This window comes from Strongylocentrotus purpuratus, unplaced genomic scaffold (genome assembly GCF_000002235.5).
Source record: "Strongylocentrotus purpuratus isolate Spur 01 unplaced genomic scaffold, Spur_5.0 spur5_scaffold_5, whole genome shotgun sequence".
In the NCBI taxonomy this organism is placed as follows: Eukaryota; Metazoa; Echinodermata; class Echinoidea; order Camarodonta; family Strongylocentrotidae; genus Strongylocentrotus; species Strongylocentrotus purpuratus.
This window is the reverse complement of record NW_022145611.1, coordinates 22,481,686-22,504,245: the sequence shown is the minus strand read 5'-3', so window position 1 is coordinate 22,504,245 and position 22,560 is coordinate 22,481,686. Positions and strand designations below refer to the sequence as shown.

General features: G+C 35.5%; 1 protein-coding gene across 3 annotated transcripts in view; it reads right to left on the bottom strand.

Annotated features, from left to right (window-relative positions):
• Positions 1–565: 565 nt before the first annotated feature.
• Positions 566–22,560, bottom strand: part of LOC578474 (A-kinase anchor protein 6) — a 35,807-nt gene continuing 13,812 nt past the window's right edge. For 2 of the 3 annotated variants that reach the window (XM_030999746.1, XM_030999747.1), the window contains exons 4-9: positions 16,168–16,395; positions 13,195–13,358; positions 7,717–7,879; positions 3,304–3,500; positions 2,472–2,649; positions 568–1,114 (exon numbers count right to left, since the gene is read on the bottom strand). In XM_030999746.1, coding sequence (XP_030855606.1) covers positions 875–1,114; positions 2,472–2,649; positions 3,304–3,500; positions 7,717–7,879; positions 13,195–13,358; positions 16,168–16,395 — 1,170 coding nt within the window. In that variant the 3' untranslated portion in view covers positions 568–874. Of the gene's footprint in view, positions 1,115–2,471; positions 2,650–3,303; positions 3,501–7,716; positions 7,880–13,194; positions 13,359–16,167; positions 16,396–22,560 lie in introns of all 3 variants that reach the window. The other variant, XM_030999748.1, reaches the window with a different exon arrangement.

Sequence of the window (22,560 nt, the reverse complement as noted above, 5' to 3'; positions counted from 1 at the left end):
TTTAACATGCTCTAACTGCTTGTTCTATTTAAAGAATTTAATCAATGTATCAAGGACATAAAGTCTTTTCAAGAAATGCTATTGTTCCCAGGGTAGCAATGTTGTATCTCTATCTATTGATGCGACATGAACAGGTGAACTACTGTAACCTGCAATGATGGATTCACTTTGTCATTCCTTCAAACACTTAAAAACATAACTTTCAAAAAGTCTAGGGTGTAAATAAGGCATGGATGTACACAATGTGACTGTCCCTATCATGATCTTCATCAATATTATCCTCCTCCTCTTCCTCATCATAATCATCATCATCATTACAACAATCAAAATCATCGTAATCATCATCATCATTACAACAATCAAATTCATCGTAATCATCATCATCATTATCACTATCTATTCAATGCCAATTTGACACTGCCTCCATCATCATCCATATTCATTTGTTTATTGTTTGTTTCCTGATCTGTCTATATCAATATTCATGTGTGCTTTCAATAGGCCTGTCTTCATCAGCTCGAGTTTGCCAAATAACCCGCTATTTCAACTATCCCGATCAGCCCGCAGTTGCAGTTAGCGGGATATTCTTTCAAGAAAATATCCCAAGAAAACTTGGTCTGGTTTCCCGCAATTTAGGAAATAGCGGGATATTTGGGCCCGTCAGAGCAAGTTTGTGATGAGGGTATCGGTCTGTTGAAGACGCAATTTTGACCTTCGGGATAATATCCAGAGTCTGAAATAGTGGGTTATTTGGCAAACTGGAGTTGATGAAAATAGTCCTAATCTGCACAGACAGACTACCATACAGGCCCATTACTTGTTTTCTCTCATTTGTTGTTGTTATTTTGTTGTTTGTGGGTATTTCTAAACAGGTTTAATTCCAATCCAAACTCACCTTGGTTGTCTCCACTGCTTCCTTGACATGAACCAGCATCTCTTCAGAGTGAGTCTTGACATTCTGCCACCGTCTCTCTACATTGATGGCTCCCAGCTGAAGAGATTCTCTCTCTCGTTTATGAGTGCTGAGATACCAGTCATCATCCTGGAGGAGACTGCACAGCTTCAGAACCACATCAATGCTCTGACTGTTATGATCTATCTCATCCTTCAGACCCTGTTTGAATAGAAAATGGAGCGATTATTAATAATAATAATAATAATAATAATAATACTCAGCTTTCATATAGCGTGAATTACAATAAGTCTCTAGTAAAGCACTTCCACATTTGAGATTATTACCTCGCCTTTAGCTGTGCTGCCATTACGGCGCTCTAGCATGTCAAAGAATTAATTCCTGCCAGATACCCATTTACATCACCTGGATTGAGTGTGGCAAATGTAGATCAATGCCTTGCCAAAAGAGCATCTTCTGTATCACCTCCTTTATATGGGTCAAAGTTACATTACCTATACCCAAGCAGCAAAAATAGCAGTAAGTAGTGAATGAAATTCATATATATCACAATCACATAATGTTCTATGAATGTGATTGTATTTTGCTGAATGATAAATTGATAAATAGAAAAAGCAAGATATTGCAAGTGAAACTCGATACAAAGTCAAAATGATTACTAATGTAATTTATTATGTGTTATTGAACGATTGCCAACCAGAAATACTTCACGATCTTTCATAATAATAAATATTACAATCATTATAAAATGTAAAACGCCAGGATAATTTGATTTCCCACGCTACCCATGCTACCGAAATTTAGAGCATTCTCTTGATAATGATAATCATAGAAATCAAAGAGCCTAGAACATAAAGACATCATAACCATTCAGTAATGGCTCATTTATCATGAAATAAGGTATGACTGATTGACTGACTAAGTGAAAGAAAGAAATGCAATTACTTCTGCACACATAAAGAAGAGCTTACAAAATATGTTTGATGAACTGGGGAAAACAAGACATGTGCAAACATTAACAAATGTGATGAAAAGTTGCTAAATTTAATTTAACTTGAATAAAACTGTATCATCGTATAGAATGACTGCAAAGAAGACACTATTTAATCAAATTGAGGAACCGTGTATCTTGAATACGAGACATTTCCTTCTCAATATGTTTTTGTTATCATATACTGTGCAAACATGTAATTTCCTGCTGTTGGCAATATCATATTCACATTTCTTCTCACTTTATTTACAATCTTGCAGGTTCTTCTTTATTTGTCATGCAATCCAACCTGGCCTCTAAACCCTCCCACAGAAATTTCAATTTAACTGTATTTAATCATGCTAGGGCTGGCAGATTGATACCATTCTGCCTATAGTGTTTATATTATAATCACCGTTATCAGTCTACTAACACCAGCTCTATAACTACATGTAATGCTCATGAACCAACTAACAAAAAAACTAACTCACTGATTGACTAAATATTTAACTATTTAACTGACTAAAAAACTAAATTACTAACTAACATACATCAACATAACTCTCATTATAACACACTGGAACTAACCTGAATAGATCTGAGTCTAGTTTCCAGCTGGTTGAGATCTGTAGTATCACTGTCTGTCTCAAACAATCTACCTTCAATCTGAGTTAACCAAGCTTTGAGTTGACCAATCACATCCTCAACTTCCAAGGCCATGCTCATGGCTTGCTCTGCACTGCCGAACGTACATGTAGCTGAACTCCTGATGAGGAAGAAGAAAGTATTGAAGACAATAAGGCTTTACACTGCAGTATACACTTGCTTTTACTCATCACTCCTTGGCCTTCATATATCAATGATTACAAAAGAGGCTTGAGCTGTGAAACCACATACGTTTAATTACTTTCATTTCGTACAAAGCCTGGCTGAATTCACACAAGTAAATGATGAGTCTCAGTTATACACAATAGATTCAGTATAAACAATGACTTTCTCCTATCAGTGACATTGTTGAGTAAAAGGCTATTCAGCTGGCTAGCTCATTTCCTACTCAACCAACCATTGTTTTCTTTCTCATTTTTTCTTCAAGTGGATATTATCTTAGTTGATTCTCAACTTCTTTGTGTACCATTACACTTTAAAGGGGTCATTCCCAATGTCAATATCATTCATAAAGACCTCTCCATCTTTTCTGATAAGTAAGGTTAATTATACATCCTACATTCAAATTAAGCTACGGTCACAAAGGTTCGTACAAACGATGCATTCGTACAAATCTCTGTTTTTCCATGTTTTCCCAATTTCCATGGTCTAAAAATCATTCGTACGGCGTTCGTAGCAGTTCGTAATGGCATTTGTGACCGATGCTTTACCCCCACACACACATGCTTTAAAAGAGCTCCTAAAGGAAACTTACCTTGAACTATTAGCCTTGCGTGCCAGGAGTGGGCTCGGTGCAATGTGTTGCTGCAATGCATGCCATTGCTGGTTGAGAGACTCTAGCTTGATGCTTACATCATCAGTAAGCCTGGGTTTAGAGGCCATGAGCTGGATCCCTTTCCTCTGTAGCTTACTCCTGCTAACCTCCCTCAGCTGCAGCTCCTGCTCATAGCCCTGCAGGAGAAACCAGAACAATAATAATTACATCTATAAATTATGGCATAACATATTATAGATATATTGAATGCTATGAGAGGTATAGCTGTTTCTATAGGCTCAAGGGGACGTTACATCCTGCTAAAAAAAAAAGACTCCAATTTCTACCAAACAGATGGCAAGATTTATTCAACATACTATTCTATGCGTCATCTCTGGCTGGAATCCATGGAAAATGCATGTTCAACGTCAGCCTGCACGTGTTGTTACTAATAACTATGGGTGGGGTACCAGTGGAACTGAACTTCTCAATCAACTTGAATGGGACTCCAAAAAAGACCGCAGAGAAGCTCATCGTCTTACCTGCTTCTATAAAATGATCAATGGTCTACATGACATCGACATGACATCCATAACCGATCCACAACTTGACCAACAAAGACATGGACACTCAAACCAGTTTTGTATTTTAAGTGCCAATTTGGAACGTTTTTACAGCACACTCATATTTTCCAAGGACCACCATAAAAATGGAACAGCCTTAAACAGTCTACCACCGGCCAAACCAGTCCTCACTCATTTAAATCTGCTGTCCTTTAGAACTTTCCACTTCTACTTAATCGTCCCCCCTCCACCACCTCCGGTTAAAACTTCATTTCAGAGTATTTAGGCGGATGATGAACCAAGAACAAACTGTGAACAATGTCATACCAAAATCCAAGCATATACAGTTGGTTACAATATATACATGTACATGATTTAGGTTGGAGCAAGAAGATTAGAGAATGGACATCTTTAAATATACATGCCAAGATTAGGTACTTGACCAAAAACAGGGAAAAAACTGTTACAACACATTCTCACAACAGGAATGATAACAGACTGAATCATATTTATATTTTATTTTCCCCCCAAATAGTACTCAAGAACCTGAGTATGTATCATATGATCATGTAATTCTACACCACTAAACAGAAAAAATAGAAATATAATGATTCCCAGTCCCCCCGCCCCCTCCCTCCTACTACCAGATGCAAAAAGAAGAAAATCAGCAATCAATATTTTACAAAAATACAAATAAGTAGAAACATCTGCTATAGGTACCAAGTCTGTGAGCAAAATCCATGTTTACACAATGCTGACAGCAGACCTCAGTGTCACATCCAGAAAAGAGAGGTTCATGTTAGTGTAAAGTAGATTAAAAGTTCATATCAGGACAAAATCGTACTGCTCAGTGACAGGCGAGATTCCTATCTCTAAACGCTGCGCTATCAACATGCACTTGGTCTAGACAAACGGAAATTCTTTGCTCAACTATATCCTGTATCCATTACTGCAGCAAAGACTGAATGAAAAGGCTGTATATATTACCAAATACTGAGAATACACTATACATTGCACCAGTTATGAAAGACAGGTATTCTTAGCCTACCATGAAATATAATCCAATTGCTCCATCTACCAGTAAAAACAATGCCTCAATATTGCTGGAGTTTTATTACACACATAGTAGGGGAAGCAAGATATTAATATGTTGGCTTATATAAAAACCACATGCTTACGTTTAACAATAATAAGTAAGTATATTCTAAACCTCAACAGACTTCAAGATCTCTCTATTTCAAAGTGTTTGCAACATTCTGCAAATCAGACTGCATTGGAATTGATGGGGAGGGACACCTCATGCAGCAAGAATTCATGATTCTTGATTGTGTGTTTAATGAGCATATAAATAGAAAGTTATTATTCCAATTTAAAAAAGTAGATAATCACTGACATGTAGCAGTAAAATCAGACCTTGGTAAAATTTCCTAGCTCACTATAGCTGCTTCTAAGGAAGGACAATAAATATCTCAATCTGAAACTCCTACCTTAGGAAAGATTGTTAAAGGGACCATCAGTACTTCCCATGGACTTCAAATATCTGATTCTTAATTTCTCTAATGCGCCAATATTTTGAAACCATATCTACTATCTCACCTCACAACTGGCCATCACATTTTGTCATCACGTATTAAACAATGCATTCTCCTCTTAAACAAATATCCTCGTATTAATCCAAAGAGCACAGTATCCTTTAAGACTTGAGAATGCATGATAAATAATCCATGACCATGCTCTTGTCCATATACTATCCTGCTGGAGTATAAACACTCATTAAACATGGACAGTACATGTACACATATACGTGGCATGATTTGTTTCTGCCAGCTAGCTATACATCCATGTACATCCCATACCTTCAGGCAAAAAGCAAATTAAAGGGCAGGGAGTGCTTAAACATGTGGAGGGTTGATGCTAGAAAGGTTAACTGCTTAACCATGCTGAGATGATGGTAGGTAAATCAAGGGGCAGGGGAAGTGAATTGGCTTGGTCATATGGGGAGGTGGGGATTTGACCTCCTTTCTCTCAATCTATGGATATACAGCCTTATGCACGGCCATCACACCTCTATAAAATATGTTAATTAAATACATTTTATCCTTAAACAGTTATAGAGGACCCATCCGGCACAATCTACCCTCCCCCACTCCACTCAATTTCCCCCTTAGCCCAACATTCACAAACAGCAAAAGGGTAATGGTTGCAACTAAAGAAAGATATTAATGAGTTAATAAAAAGATTGCCGACATGCATGACTGTTTGTAATATCTTATAGCCATAGCTTCATGTGAAATGTCATCATTCATAAAGATTTGAAAGAGAGGGCCAAGATCTGCTTCACATTAAATGTCATATAAAGGGGGGCTCAGAATAATTTACTTAGGCCCTTTATCAAGAACATTATCCAACCCCTCCCTTGACATGACACAAACATCAGAGACTGACATTATCCTGCCTTTCTATCAAACTAATATAAACTAATATAATTGAGGATGATTCCCCCTTCCCCCTCCCCCACTCTGAAACCTAATAATGATTTATTTAACTGCCAGCAGGGTATAAGTACATTTGTGGTTTCATAACCAACTGAACAAGATTGCATGCTACATACTTGGTATCTATTTCAATCCCCCTAATGAGCTGTCCAGCAACATGAAAGGGAATTTCATTCTTGTTCTCAAATTTCAGACTTGCTTATCCATAGCAGGGTATGCAATGGAAGAAGTCAATGATGGAATTTCTTTTAAATTCATGACTGTAAAACATGACCACATATTGGAATATTTATATATTTATATATTATATATATTGAAATCAATAAATTGGACTAATGAAAAAAAAAAAGAAAAAAAATTAATTTCATTTAAAACCTGACAGAATAAATGTTTTTGATCCATTTACATGTATCTTTTGCATGAAACTGTGCCCTACAAATTGAATTGTATGAAACAAACAAAAATGAAAATGAAAAACGGTAACTATTTCTCGGCCATTCTCATTAAATGTAGCCAATGCATAGTCTGAAGAGGTAGACTAGAATCCAATGTGGATTTCTATTTCCCAAGTTCGCTGGCATTGAACATTGGAATTTGAACTGTGGGAAGAGCTATCAGTTCAATGTACACGGTGACCTCATGTTTATGGAATGCATATTCAGTAAACATGTAAGCTCAATATTGCATACAGGGAAGGGGAGAGCTAGCTGATAAGGGATGGAGATGAGATTTCCGTCGTATATATCAGCACCTTATCATCTATCAAGGTGTAGCGCAATTGCGTTGATTGCACTTGGCCTCTGTAATTATGATAAATTCTTTTCCGGCAATTTAAGGATACCATTTGCCATAAACAAACAGAACTATAGACATACCCTCATGAGTCATCATAAAACAACTAGAGGAAGAACGAAAGAAAAACATTTTTTTTAAATTCCCTTTTCTATACCCCTGAACATTTGTATTTATGTAACCAATGAGATGGAAATTCAAATTGAGTGTTTCCGCATTCAACGCCAACCACATACAATTAGTGCTACAGCGGTTTATTTAATAAAAGTGAGAGTCAAATAAAATAACGAAGATAAAAAGTCTACACTATAACATTTTCAAATGAAAACGCAAGTGAGTTTTAAGTTATCATAAAAATGCTCCTGTACACAAGACTTAACAAAATCTGCATCTCCTGTATCAAACCTTGTACAACAAAAAACAAAAAAAGATTCTACATTGTATGATAGAATACTCTGATCAACTACATTTAACTGAAACTCTGTAGAGGCTACATACTATATAGTGAAAATATACATTAATGATTCTAAATTTGGGTTAGATTTGGTGGATTCTATCTATACCTTGCACATGTGCTGCTTGTGATGCTCAGACACACGCATATCAGCGCTGTCTGAAACGGCCAGGTGCATGTCATTCAACCAATCGGAGAGCTCATTGTAGAGTACTTCAAACTCAGGGGTTGAACTCAGTGATGAGTTGTTGCTGGTACATGATGGGGAAAACCTGTGCAGAAGATGAAAGAAATGAGACAATGAAATCTGAAACTTGTCAAAATCCCTTGACATTATATGACATAAAGGAACAGGCTGGAACCACTCCCAGTATTGCAGAAAGAACTTTTTTTTTTAATCATTAATTTTCGCTCTATACACAAAGCTATATTTAACATGCATCCCCTGAAAGATAAAGTTGAGTTCTGGTTATTGTTGAAGGAACGTTGTGGAATTGATCAGAAAAGGTTGATAATCTTGCATATGAGTATTGGTGTGTACTGCAAGGTTCTGGAATCCTCAAAATTATAAGAAATTTGGCTCAGTCTTGGTAAAGTTACAAGCACTGTACACAGCAAGGTGTATATGGGACTACACGAACATGTGGCATAAAAACCCGTCATGATTTTTACGATGTTACATGCCATATTTAGAATATTAAGGCATTTGTAGAGCCATGCTTTTTAGGGAACAATTGTTATCCGATGTTCTTCCACACTTGCATAAAACAATATTCACATATTATTTTTCACCTCTTCCCAGAACCCAACCTTCTCTTTAATAAGACCATGTTGATTTCTTCTTGAATGTCTCAATTGTTCGGCTTTTATCATTTCAAAATTTTTTTTTTTTTTACAATTTTCACTTTTATTCTACTTCTGCCACAAACCTGTTAAAACATGTTCTGTATATATATGCACACACTATTCCACTCTGTAATTATTGCATCAGACACTTCTTCATTGTATGAAATTTTTTGATATCTCAATCAATAAACCCTTATCGTGCTCAAACTTCAAATTATTTTATACAAACATAATGTCTGCCATATTATACAAACACGTCTACCATTAAAGCTACAATGATGCATAATCAGCAAATGAAGATAGGTAACAGAATAAACAAGGAGGTAAAACAAATTAAACTTCATTTTATTTCATTCAAAGCTAACAAAAGAAGATCTATTCACTTTACATTTTTTATTGTCTTTTTTCGCAATGTGTGAAAATAGATTTAAGCAAAATTACAAGCATTAATTCATTAGTGAAGAATGCGAGAAGAACAAGAAAATGACAGGGTAACTGAATGTAAGTCATAATGAAAATTAATAAAACAACATACCAAAAAATAGAAAAAAACAAAATAGAATTGGAGAATAAATCAAATTGCATAGCTTTCAACAGAGCTGCTAACTTAATTTGGCCATGAGTTTAGAAATTACTCTTTAAGATAAACGCATTTTCATGTTATATTAATATCAGTTATCACCAATTTTTTTAAATCATCCTATGTGTCCTTGAAATTTGATATATTTAGCTTACTCTTGGCTCTAATTAGTACTTTGGCCAAGAGCAAAGAAACCAAGTTGAATAATTAAATTAAGATTGATTTGTAATATTTGAAGGTATGCATTTCTGCTTGATCAAATTGGAGTAGCCGTTCTCATTTGATGGATATGTTAATGAAATTATGACAGTGCACAAATTTCAAAGTTTCTGATATCATCTTGGGTAATCAATTTTGAAGTTATATCTGTCAGCTGATATTGATCATGATCTAATTCAATTTGCAGGTCAATACTTTCAGGACAATTCCCAGGTTGAAAGAGGCTTTTAAGTAGCTACTTTTGAGGTTTGTTTGTGAGGCTAAATCATTGAAAAGTTAGAATTAGACTGGAAGGTGCCTGGAATATGGAGGTAAGCTTTTAAAGTTACAATGAATTTTAAAACGTATAACATTTTACAGGCTATTCCTTATCTTTCTCTCCATCTCACCTTTTCTACACTGTATATGTTATTTGATGGATTGGGTTGTCATGTGTGTGTAGAAATGTACAGATTTGTAAATATATATTTGAATATATATCTGCTCTCTCTTTCTCTGTCTCTTTCTATCCCCCTCTCTCTCCCTCTCTCATTCTCTCTCTCTCTCTCTCTCCCCTCCCTCACTTCTCTTGCCATTTCCCCTGCTCTCATGTTCTCTTCCTTTCTCCATCTCTCTTCCTTGCTCACTCATCATTCTTCTCCACCTCCCCCCCCCCTCTCTCTCTCTCTCTCCCTCTCTCCCTTTCTCTCTCTTCTTTCTATCCATCTTCTTTATTATCCTAATTATTTCTATACTTTATTGCAAACACAATATGTTCCCAGAGCATCATCATTATTATCATAATACCAACCATATAAGACTATAAAAACAAGGAAGAAAAAAAAAAATCCTTAGGCCTGTCCTCATCAGCTCGAGTTTGCCAAATAACCCGCTATTTTCAGACTCTGGATATTATCCCGAAGCTCAAAATTGCGTCTTCACCAGACCGATACGCTCATCACAAACTAGCTCGGACGGGCGTAAAATTAGCCCGCTATTTCCTAAATAGCGGGATAGTTCTGAAACAAGACCAAGATTTCTCAGGATATTTTCTTGACCAAATATCCCGCTAATTGAAACTGCAGGCTTATGAAGACACAAATTAACTGGTTGATTTGCGATCGAGATAGTTAAAATAGCGGGTTATTTGGCAAACTCAAGCTGATGAGGACAGGCCCATGTTCACACACTACCCTCGCGCTACCAGGTCCCTTTTCCCCTTCAGGGTACAATGCAGCAAACCACTGTAAATGGATTTTTAATACCTTCATATGTAAATCACCCTCTTCATGCTTATATCGCCAAAACTCAAAGTCTAGGCTTTTAAATTTGATACACCTCTCCAACCCCAGGGGCTTGCTTTGAAAAATCTCGGAAGGTGAAAGTTAGCCAGAGTGAAAATGTATATTGCCTCTATTGTCAAAAGCTGTATTAGTCCTGGGCATGAGTTCTTTATGAAGCCCTGAAGGAAAGATCAGGTTTACCTGCGCCTAACAGTCACACTTTGTGAAATACCCTGGGATATTTACATTATTGTTAGTTTATTGTGACTCTAACTTATTTACCTATTTGGCGAAATGGCCCAATATGAATCCCTCCTGCTGTAATAACAGCAAAACTGAGGGGTGTCTTGATCATTTGGAACGGCACAGATTTTGTAAATAAAAGAAAAATGGCTTATAAGTAGTAAGAAACAATATATTTAAATAAATATTAACAAAGTCCAGCATTATTCACATGAATTCAGGCCGATTCCTTATTGATGAATTCAGCGTAAATTAGGAAAAGTAAAGTCTCAAGCAGAATACACATTTCTCTTTCTTTTATTATTTTCAACAGCATAAGTAGACCATACTACATTTACTCAGAATACTCCAGGGGGTGTTTCACATAGAAGTTGAACTTATCTGTAAGTTAGACTTAACAATTATGGAAAGCTGTTAGCATCTTTGAAAATATTTTGTATTAGGCTTGAGTCGGTACGGTCGATCACACCGGGACCCGACCGTTGCCGTCGGGTCCCGGTTTCGTTTTTTGAGAACCGACGCTCCGAAAAAAAATAATGAAATATGTAAGAAATTGTAGTTTTGCACACCACTAAAATCAATCCACCTTAAAACTTTAGTATTTAATTGTTACCAATCATTTTCAAGCTCATCCTGAATCAATCCGAACTTCTGATATAAATATGGGTTGCAAAGGAGTTCGCCCCATGGCATGGGGTTGTTATTGCCAGCTGCTAGCTAGCTACTGTACTGGCCGGGTCTCTCGGCAGGATTAATAAATCAGGTTGAAAGAAAAATTGATGTTTGAATAATAAAACGGCTTTCTAAAAAGTACTTCTTTACAACATACCAATCAAATAATTTTTAAACGACAAAATAGATATTTTTTCTTTGATTTTGAACACCGCATGCTTCTTTTAAAAGCTGAAAATTACTTGGTAATCACAAGAAGTTTCGATATGGATAGCTGTTGCAAGGCAAGTTCAGACTAGTCTCGGAAAAATGCGCAGTGCTCCTCGTCATTAGCTGTAATGCGTGCCAGAACGAACCCGAACAGAGACGTGATCGTAACGAGAAAAAAATCACTACGAGAGCACAATTGGAAAGACAACTACTCAAAATTATCGTAAGAAGATACAAAACTTGGAGGAAGAATACAATAGTTGTCCAAGAAAAGCCACAGAAATAGTGATATTTAAGGAGTTACTATAGGTACAATCATTATCGGAATGGGCCTGCTGATATGTCCGAATTACATGTGTTTGAACACGAGGCTAGAATGAAACCAAATACCGCCCTCTACGGTAAAAAACAGTATAACATAGGATTCGAGTATTTGCAGCAGGCCTTGCGATAAAAATGTACCCAGTTACTCCTCGATTATCACAATTTCTGTGGCATTTCTTGGGCAATTATTGAATTCTTTGTCCAAGTTATGTATCTGATTATGGTAATTTTGAGCAGTAGTTGTTTTTTCCAATTGTGCTCGTAGTTTTTAATGATTTTTTTTCTCGTTACGATCACGTCTTTGTTCGGGTTCGTTCTGGCAGGCATTACAGCTAACGAGGAGCACTGCGCATTTTTCCGAGACTAGTCTGAACTTGCTTTGCAACAGCTATCCGTATCGAAACTTCTTGTGATTACCAAGTAATTTTCAGCTTTTAAAAAAAAGCATGCAATGTTTAAAATAAGAGATAAATATTTATTTTGTCTTTAAAAATTATATGATCGGTATATTGTAAAGAAGAATTTTTTAGAAAGCCGTTTTATTATTCTAACATTCATATTTTTGACCAGATTTATTCGACCTGCATAAATCAAACTGGCGGCTCGAATGTTGTCTTTCGATTTTTGCCTCAGTTTTTTTTACTTTTAGAGGCACGATAATGGCACTAAACATCGCCAATCATGGATGAAAATAATGTCAAATGGAAAAATATACCGATCTGAGCCGAGGTATGCATGTGTTGATTTATTTGATTGACAAAAAAAGGTCACTTTTAAGGGACATACTGATGATAATAATCATGATTTGCGCTTTTTATAGAGGCAAGTGACAAATCTTGCGAGCTGACTTCGGGACACCGGGTCCCGATCGGTGCGAGGCCGTCGGGACCCGGTTTATGAAAATCCCGACATGACTCAGGCCTATTTTGTATAAGATATTTTTAAGGCATAAAATGTTGATTCAATCATTCATATTTTCTATTATCATGAAGATTTCATGTTCTTGATGTGGAATTTATGAAAAGTCTCAATACTTAAATTTCTGCTTTTGAATATATATCATTTTGAGGCTACAAAATGGCTCTCCATAATTATTAAGTCCAACTTAGGATCTTTGTGAAACAACCCTCGGGTATTATGCAAAAAAAAGAAAAGAAGCAAATTAGATTCTTTAGATAATAAAAGAAAAGATACAGCCCTATTCCCTCCTTATCTCCTGATTTGGACGTACCTGCTGCTTTGTGGTGCTGATTGTTTGGTGGTATCTGAGTTGCTTGTGTTTGAGTGTGAGAAGGAAACATTGACTGGTGAGCTTCTGCCTTGATTCCGTCTCAGTTTAATCCTCATGAAATCAATAGCATCTCTGGTCTCCTCTACAAGGAGCTCATTACAACTCTGTTAACAGAAACATGAGAGGATAAACTTCATGATAGCAATGTGACACAGAATTCAATGAACAATGCTACCAATTGCATCAAATCTAAACCTCTTATGTGTATTGTGAGCACTATGACTCACCAACATGAATGTCCTTGTTCTTAGAATGGCATACATGTATCAGAAGGTAAACCCTACATTTAAATTTACATTTAAAAAAGAAAGGAAAAGAATCATGCATCATATGGCTTTCAGCAATGATTCAGGGAATACTTGATATCACTTTAAGAGGTTCAAAGCCTTTAATATCTGGAAGTCAATGGATCTAGCTGTCCCGGAAGCATGTGATTACTACTGTGCTAGCGCTACTGCTTCTACATGATTCCATTACAAGGTTAAAGTGTGAAAGTAACTTACCGGTACAATTAAACACACACATAACAAATTATATACATTGGTTAGTAATAATAATGCTTATGAATTGTGTTAGTGCTCATGTATTAGAAGTAAACTGATCAGTACCATGAGATAGAAACAGCATGATGCCAAGATGAATCTAAAGCAATAAAAGTATAAATATGGATCACAATACATGATCCAGATATCTGATTTTCGATGTTATTAATACCAATTCTACCATGCAATGGACATATCGAGATGGAGCGATGAAGAAGCGGGAGAAAATAACAGATATCAAGGCCAGGCCAATTGATCTGATTGGTCAAAGGCAATGCCGCTTCCTGGCTTTCTTTAATTGCTGACCGTCATCATAATTCATCCAGATGCATGTTCTGTTAATAGCATCCTCCCACACACTAACTATCCCATCCAATCCTGCTTGTTTATACTGGGAACAAGCATTGTGATAAAATTATAAAATGTCACCATAATACTGCAAATGTCAAAAAGGTAATGGCAAAATTTTTCAAAATGTCAAGGTTTGAAAGTGATACTGTGTGTGTAAGCAGATGTATGTACATGTAGGTGAACATATCCAATAATTTGCAGATGCAGATAAAAGATGGGCATTATCTTAAAACAATAATTTATTTGTTATCAACATGATCTTCATAAAAAAAGTCTTCAAAATTGACTTTTAAAAGAGACTAGAGAAAAAGCCCTTCAAGAATGTAATTGACAATCAATGTTGCCAATTTCAAGATTAATGGTTATCCCAGCTGTTTCTTAATTTCAGGGTGAGTGCTCATACTCGCTGCATGCCAGAGTGAAGAATATCCTATATTGCAGAGTATGAAAATTAGCTGTCTATGTAAATCATTGCAGAACTTCAACTGCAAAAGTTCATCACATCACTGATGAAAGTATAATGGATGTCCTTCCACACGAGATTCCAATCAAATAGCGATGAAAAGTAGAATATCTTGTTAATATTTACAAGGGTTTTCTTCAGGTAAATTTTTATAATCTCACATTAAAAAAAAAAGTGCAAATAAACGCCTTTTATTCCACCTAAGAATATAGTGCTCTTCTTCTTCTTCTCTTCTTTGCTAAAATAACTGACCACCATCAGGTTATTCTCTTACTGATACCCAAAGACATGTATATTCCTTTGCTTTCCTCGCTAACCTATCCTGTTACTCCATCCAACCTCTACCCTTACCCACATACCCATAGCTCAACCTCACATGATCGTTCTTGAGCTTTAACATACATCCTAACTGTGCCAACATGATTATGAGATTTGTTGATTTGACGATGTGGGGGTGTAGAAGAGTTTCTCTGGTTATCTCTTCAAGCCACACAGCTAACCTAAACATACAGACAGAATATAGCTTAGAGGATCTACTGAGCTTGAGGGATAAGATTTGAAAGCCACAAGTGAGAAGGAATTCCTTGAGCACTATACAGTTGCTTTCCTCTTTGGTGACAGAGTAGGAGAGAAGATTATCTTTCAAAACTCTTTCCAAACCTGAGTCATTAAATAAAGGTTCATCCCAAATCTATCCAGAAATAATTGCTTGGTACAAGGAATCAGAAATAAGAAGATAAGAAGAAAAGAAAAGAAGAAAAGAAGAAAAGAAGAAAAGAAGAAAATCCTTGCTTGGCCATTGATTTCTAAAATCTTCCCAATTAAATCTTGAAAATGGAGCAATTACTTGTTATGGATTTCAGACAGCAGCTTTTCCATTACATCATTATTAGTGGGACTACACAACCAATCAAGACAAGTGCAGTGGGTGGACTTACTGAACAGACTAACTCAGATTATTTAGTTAGGAATATAAGAATTTCAGTTCACAACAAAGTATCAAATGTTGAATATGCAGAGATAATCACAGCATATATTTTCACATGGCCTACGGCAATCAAGAAGAAATGATTCCATGAAATTGCAAGACTTTTTCTTGTTTCCAATCCTTAAAGTCTTTAAGTTTTTAAGACCAAGGCAGTACAAGAGGAAATGATGCTTATCAAATTGCATTACTCTATACTATAATCAATACCTTTGATTTATCCCTCAAGGTTAGATAGAAAACAATCAATACATCACTTCATCCAGATTGCTTTCTAGGAATACCAGGTCCTGGTGTTTACAAATGAATTCATCATTTTAACGAGTGATCAGAAAAATGTAATAAAGTAAAAGAATGGGAGTGTTAGAATTTTATGATACAATCTTTCAGCTTTTGTAACCCAACCTCCAAAAGAATGAAACCCTTTGGGCAAAATGGAAAAATACAAAGGTCAGACAGATTTGGTATAAAATAAATGACAGATTACAAGTGATGAATGATGAAGGTTAGTGGGGGAAACAAAAAAGGAACAATAGTAAGCACTGTATAATTATGGAGAAATGAATACGTACCCCTTTGAGACCTGTATTGATGGTAGCCTCCACCACAGCCAGAGCTTCTTTTATCTGCTTGGCCTGGATATCTAGGCTTCTCTCCAGGAGGTTCCAATCAGCGACCATTGTTTCCAATCTTGGACTGAGACTGGATGACACGCTGGGAGACTGCTCTATGATGTCCTGGCCCTGGAACACTACTCGCTCTGTCTGGTTCTGGTGGGTTTGTACTTCAAGGGAAAATGCCTGAAAGAACATGGAAGAAAAAAAAGTTGAAACTTAAAAGAATGTACACAATTTACCGTACTCTCGCTTTCCCTCTGTTTTTCTCTCAAACTGAAATCGGATCCTGCACAAAGCAATATTGATGCAAATTCACATTCAAAGAGACCATGAGCCAACATTTAAGCCCCCCCCCCCCCTCTCAGAAAGCTATATTTACATACAGCCACTTATAGTTTACCCCAGTCTGACCTTTGACCTTAAACTGCTTTCAGACTAGCAAGCTCTCTTCATAGTAAAATATAGGGCCTCAGCTGAAGGAGCTTTATGACGATTCTCTGATTTAATACACATTCTACATGTAACTCATAAAAAACCTTGTACACTGCATAACATCACTCATGATGATATTTTAGTAGTGATGCATCTTCATAATTATTATCACTGTTGAAAACACTTTCATATCTTCTACTGATTTAATTCCAAGCACCTTGAACATGTAACTTTTAAAACAAAATATAAGTCCAAGATATTATCATATGCTTTGTCAGATGTTTTAGGAATTGATCAATTCAATCACAAAAGCAGATTTATGAATTTCAAACAATTATCTTTTTTTTTTAAACAGAAAAATTGTGATATGTGCATAATATCGTAAAACTCCTAATGCAATGTCTACTTTGAAGTTGACACATGCTAACTTGCCTTCAAACTCAATATCAATTCGCGATATTCTTTTTAATTTTTTGTAATCTGGACGGTCAGTGGCATTGGGTGTTGGTCAGTCTAGGAGGATTATATGAGGGAATGTGTCAAAGAGATTAGGACTATCTCTTAACTTATTCTGACTCATACTGTCTAGTCGGCTTAGTCACTGCACTGGATATTATCAATTATAAAGCAGTTGCCATGGCGAAAGAGATAATTGGCCAGACACTAAGGAGATTAATCAACACCTGTTTCTGAGCGAGGACTAAAAGCAGACAGGTTCATCGATATACTACAGAGCCTACAAAGTGCACAGTACAGCACATTGTTTTAGCAACATACATGTATGTACGTGAAATTGATATATAACTATTTTATGTAATTTACAAATGTACTTCCAAACATGATTCACTCATAGAAAATATAGAAATTAGTTAGAAACAAATCATAATTCTCTGGGACAATTAAAATAGTATGCAAGTACAGACACTGTACTACAGGGTCAGTCAAAGTAAAAATATTATATGTGTACATGTACATTTGATTAGTTTCTGAATTCTGATTAATTTACTCTTCCCCTTCTATCTACATTGTACATCAACAATATACATGTAGGCCTGCATTAAATTATCACTTATTAATTAATCATTGAATAAGTAAGCCATGTATATACAACAAACAGGACATAGATAAAACATTCTTCAATATCTATTATGAAAACATGGAAGTGCAAAGATATGTAATCCCTCTACTTAGGCCTTTTAAATCAAAACGCTATTGTGTTCATCGACACCTATCCCTATCAATACTCTCAATTTATGTGTTGGAAATCTTACATGTACACGTGTATCCCTTAGACTTCTAAATGGTGAAAATATACTGTAGTTATACAACAAAACAAGTTAATGAGACCTATTGGGAAATGCAATTAATAAGGGCTCGACACTAACAACCACCTGGGACACTAGGGCACCCGCAAGCCAAGACCCCCAAATTCTGAAATGTTTACATAGAGCTCATGCATGCAAACTCTAAAATGTTCAATCCCGACCCCTTCCAACAAAGTTAGCGTAGAGCCCTGCATTAATGTACATAAATGCACATAATTAAAAAGGTGGGAGAGTCCTGTCTATAGCAACAGGAAAGAGGCTGCTGTACTAATCCTTTGCCTCCGTTTCTAAATGAGATTGCTCTTCACATCAATAATTCTGAACAAATTTACAGACCGTGAGTAAATCAAGTGTTTGTTTTCTACAAGCCGAAGCTTCAGGTAGGTGTGCTGAAAATGTCACGAACCTTCAAGAATCAATCTTGTGAGAAACTCAGAAACAAGTCTTTCCGAATCATATTACTTCTGCTCGTCTTAATTTTCTCTTCTCTCTCTCTCTCTCTCTCTCTCTCTGTGGATCCTTTAATTATTGATTTTGCTTCAACTGCTACTTCAAGAGTAAGAAGAACAAGTAGGGACTAGGGAATATTGCTCTAGATCGTAACGTCAGCTGGGGGAAGTGAAATCTTTCTCAGGTGATGAAATAAGTTTCCTGGCCAGAATCCGCTTGCGCTGACTCATGTTAAAGGACAAGTCCACTCGAAAAATACCTTACTTTCAATAAAAGCAGAAAAATCAGACAAACCAATCAAAAGAAGTTTGAGCAAAATCGGATAACTAATAAGAAAGTTATGAATTTTTGAAAAAGTATGTAAAACTATGGAACAATGAGAATCACGACGCAAATTGCCAAGATGGTTGTGACGTCATGTCCTCACAACTTATCAATTGCTTTATATAGTTTAATCCCATTAATTTCCCTTTTTATCCCCCAGAACTAGATTTCCCCATGCCTTTGCCCAGGTTATATGATTTGTATCATATTGCGCGCATGACATTTCCCAAAAACTTTTATGAATTTTGAAAAATTGATACTATTTTCTGAATATTGTATATTCATAATTATTGATTTTTATATAAACGTTTATCAAAATTCAATTTTTTATGATTTAACTGGACGAAAATTACTCTTTATTTTTTGCATCCACACAAAACATATTACTAACAATCTAACTTGGATGCTGGTGTGAAAAAATACGATTCTTAGGGTGAAAATATGAAATTTATAGTATCAATATAAAGAAAATAATTAGTGGATAGTGAGGACCATACGTCACAGACTCATGAGTGAGTTGCCAATTTGTGTAGTGATTTTCAAAGTTTTTCATGTCATTAAAATTGTATAACTTTCTAATTATTTATCAGATTTTGCTGAGACTTTTTTTGATTGGTTTGTCTGATTTTTCTGGTTCTATTAAAAGTAAGTTATTTGTGGAGTGGACTTGGGCTTTAAGTTTTGTGGAAAATGTAGCGTTGTTCGCATATTAGGGCATGTAGCATAATAGATAGATGTGCATATTTGGGTATATTGTCGACTAGTCATTGATTTCTCTAGAATAATACAATCATATAGCATACGACATTTTGGGGAAAGATAGTCAAAAGATCCTATATGACCAAGAAAAAAATGTTGTAAGACCACTGTCATGACTTCAGAAAATTATTGGATTTAGGAACAAAATAATTCTAGTAATCTAATAAAATGACAATGATTTCTAAACAATTTCCTAATTGATTGATAAACATGGTTCTGCTATGTCCAAGTTAATGTTTTATCAAATGATTTCTATCCTTTGAACAACTAAAATACCATGAAGGACAATATTGAAGAGGGTCACAGAAATATTGTTTTCTTGTGTGTGAATGATTAGGGTCAATATTATATGTACAAACATATTTAGTAGGTGGATTCATCAATACCTAAATATGGATTGATCGACCAGTTCACTATTATATGAATGAGTTTCGCATCATTTCATCAATAGGGAGCAATTAGCAACTCGCCGACATCATCAAATTATCACTCTCATTAGCAAGCTATTGAGTTGGTGACTCAATGCACTAGCTTCATACATCAGTCACTCGTTATTTAATGTAATGGAGGCAGAAGTGTGAGTAGTCTTGTTGCACAGACTCCATGCAATCACTAGATTGATCAGTTGGATATTACACTAACAATGTGGGAGAGTTTAGTATAGACATGTAGATGTAAAAGTATAACCAATGCAATATTGAGAAAGGATAAAGGTTCAATAGTATTACTGCTAAATTGAATCTTATAGCAGTTCACAGTACAGTGAATAAATAGCCTAATTCCTGGTTTGTATTTATAGTAATCCTGCAATTAACATTCCACTCGTCCTTCGATAAACAACATTAAGCCTGAAATGGATTGTTTAGTAAATAAATCCCTCTAATGGAATCTTTCATTGTTGTAACACACAACGCTCAAATCGAATCGCACAACACTTGAATCACGAAGACTAATACATGTAGTCATCAAGCCAATTGCCATGCGTTGAGCCTGTCCGCTTGCACGCATGACTATGCTTCTGCAAGACAGTGATCATCAGCGCTTAACGAGAGGGGCAGTATAGGGGTATTGGATTAGAGATGCAGACTCCACGTGCAAGGCTACGTCACACGGATATGGCCAGCGTCATCAGAGAACAGCATTTAATAGTCACAGATTATGGCCAACTTGCGTTCTAAAACATGTGCATGTACAGTATCTGTGTGCCTACATGTACATGTACAGTACATATAAATGTGATTAGCTGACGGTGTGTTGTGTAAAGAAAATCACAGATGAGTATAGTGATATAAATATAATTTAGGTATATATCATATCAAAACATATGTTTTTTATTTTTTGAAAGGATTGACAAAAAAGGAGCAAAATGAAAAAGAATACTGACGATCATGACAGTGCGATTAAAAAGGATGCTGCTAATATAATTTACTACTAATATCATATACTGAATTTGTGCAATTGATTGTCTGGTTGACAAACTTTAAGATGTGAACACACCCTACAGGCCCTTACAGTTTCCATGAAAAGGTGAGTGTCAACTACTGTATTAACATACAAAGACACTAACACCTGGATATAAATAATGGAATCAAGTTTCAATTCTGTATGCTAGATTAAATTAAGTTGCTACCTACATGTACAGTCCATCATGGGAAACTGTTGCTACATGTAGTTCAGACAATGTCTAATAAACTTAATAGGGATTTCAATGGGTTCCATCTGAACAACTCATTTAATAAGTAACAAAAGATTAAAATAGCAACAACAACAAACATCGCAGAATATCACTAGAACGAAACAAGGCAGTCAAATCCAAAGCTAAAATGCCCTAGAAAATAATAAACTTGAATAACGAGAGAAATACCCTTATTCAGATGCGAGCATTAACCAGGGGTTTTAAATTTTTGTTTCCACACGAGAACCAGAAAATATTACAATAATTTAAATTTTCAAAATTTGTGATCCCATGTACATCCGATGCTCATTAGTCTTGAACCCTACATGTATATTAACACAATAACAGGTAAGATTCTACACACTTTTGGGATGTCAGGTACCATAACAATCTATTTTGGGGTACATATAAAAAGTTGTCAAAGACATAACAATAGCTAAAAGTGAATCATATTCCCGAGTTTAATGATTTCACTGCTTACTGTAATTTAAATGGAATTGCAGCCCGTTATACACACAATAGAAGTGTCAAAACAAATTTATTTGCAATATGTGTAATGAATTTTGACCTATTGTGAAGATCTTTACACAAAATATTGGAAAATATATTGAATTGAATTGCATTGTCACAGACAGTTGAGCAAATAAAATATATCATTGTTATCTGTTGAATTAAAATGTCTCCTTTGTAATGTTTTGATAGAATTATTGATTAAATTTCAATTTCAAGGTGAGGCTAATAATTTGTAATGAAACTACACCTTCAGTAGTTATCATACAGACATGGGAGATGGATACAATCATCCTTATTACAGGCCCAATACAGGAAAATACTAATGTCACAATGGCTGGTAGTTCTTTTCCTTCCTTTGGGGGTGATGTTCATGTAATGAGATATAATGAAATAACAATGAATGATAGGGGTATCATTTTTACTTCATATAGAATAACTCTTGTGGCCTATTGCAATACATCGAATCTGTAAAGTCATTCTACATATCACCACTGATACAATCTCATTTGACTCAGACCAGAAGATAGCATAGTTCTATGTCTGATGAAAGAGCTCTTATTTCTTATTTTCTTTGTGAGGGATGTTGTAAAACAGTGATGTCCCAACATTATGAACCGTATTCAAAATATTCTAATACATTAATCAAAACAAACAAGTGCAATCTAGGAAATTGTGTAAATTCTGAACCAAATGACAGAGTGATGTAGGTGTACTTGGTGCCTCCTTGTAAACATGTCTGGACACAGTTAATATGAGTACAAATAAACTCCATTTATATTCAGGGTAATGTAAAAGGGACTTAAAACATTTCTTTTTTGTAATCAAGATTTTTTGGATTCTGTAAGTTTTCTTTTTCATTTTTTGTAGGAT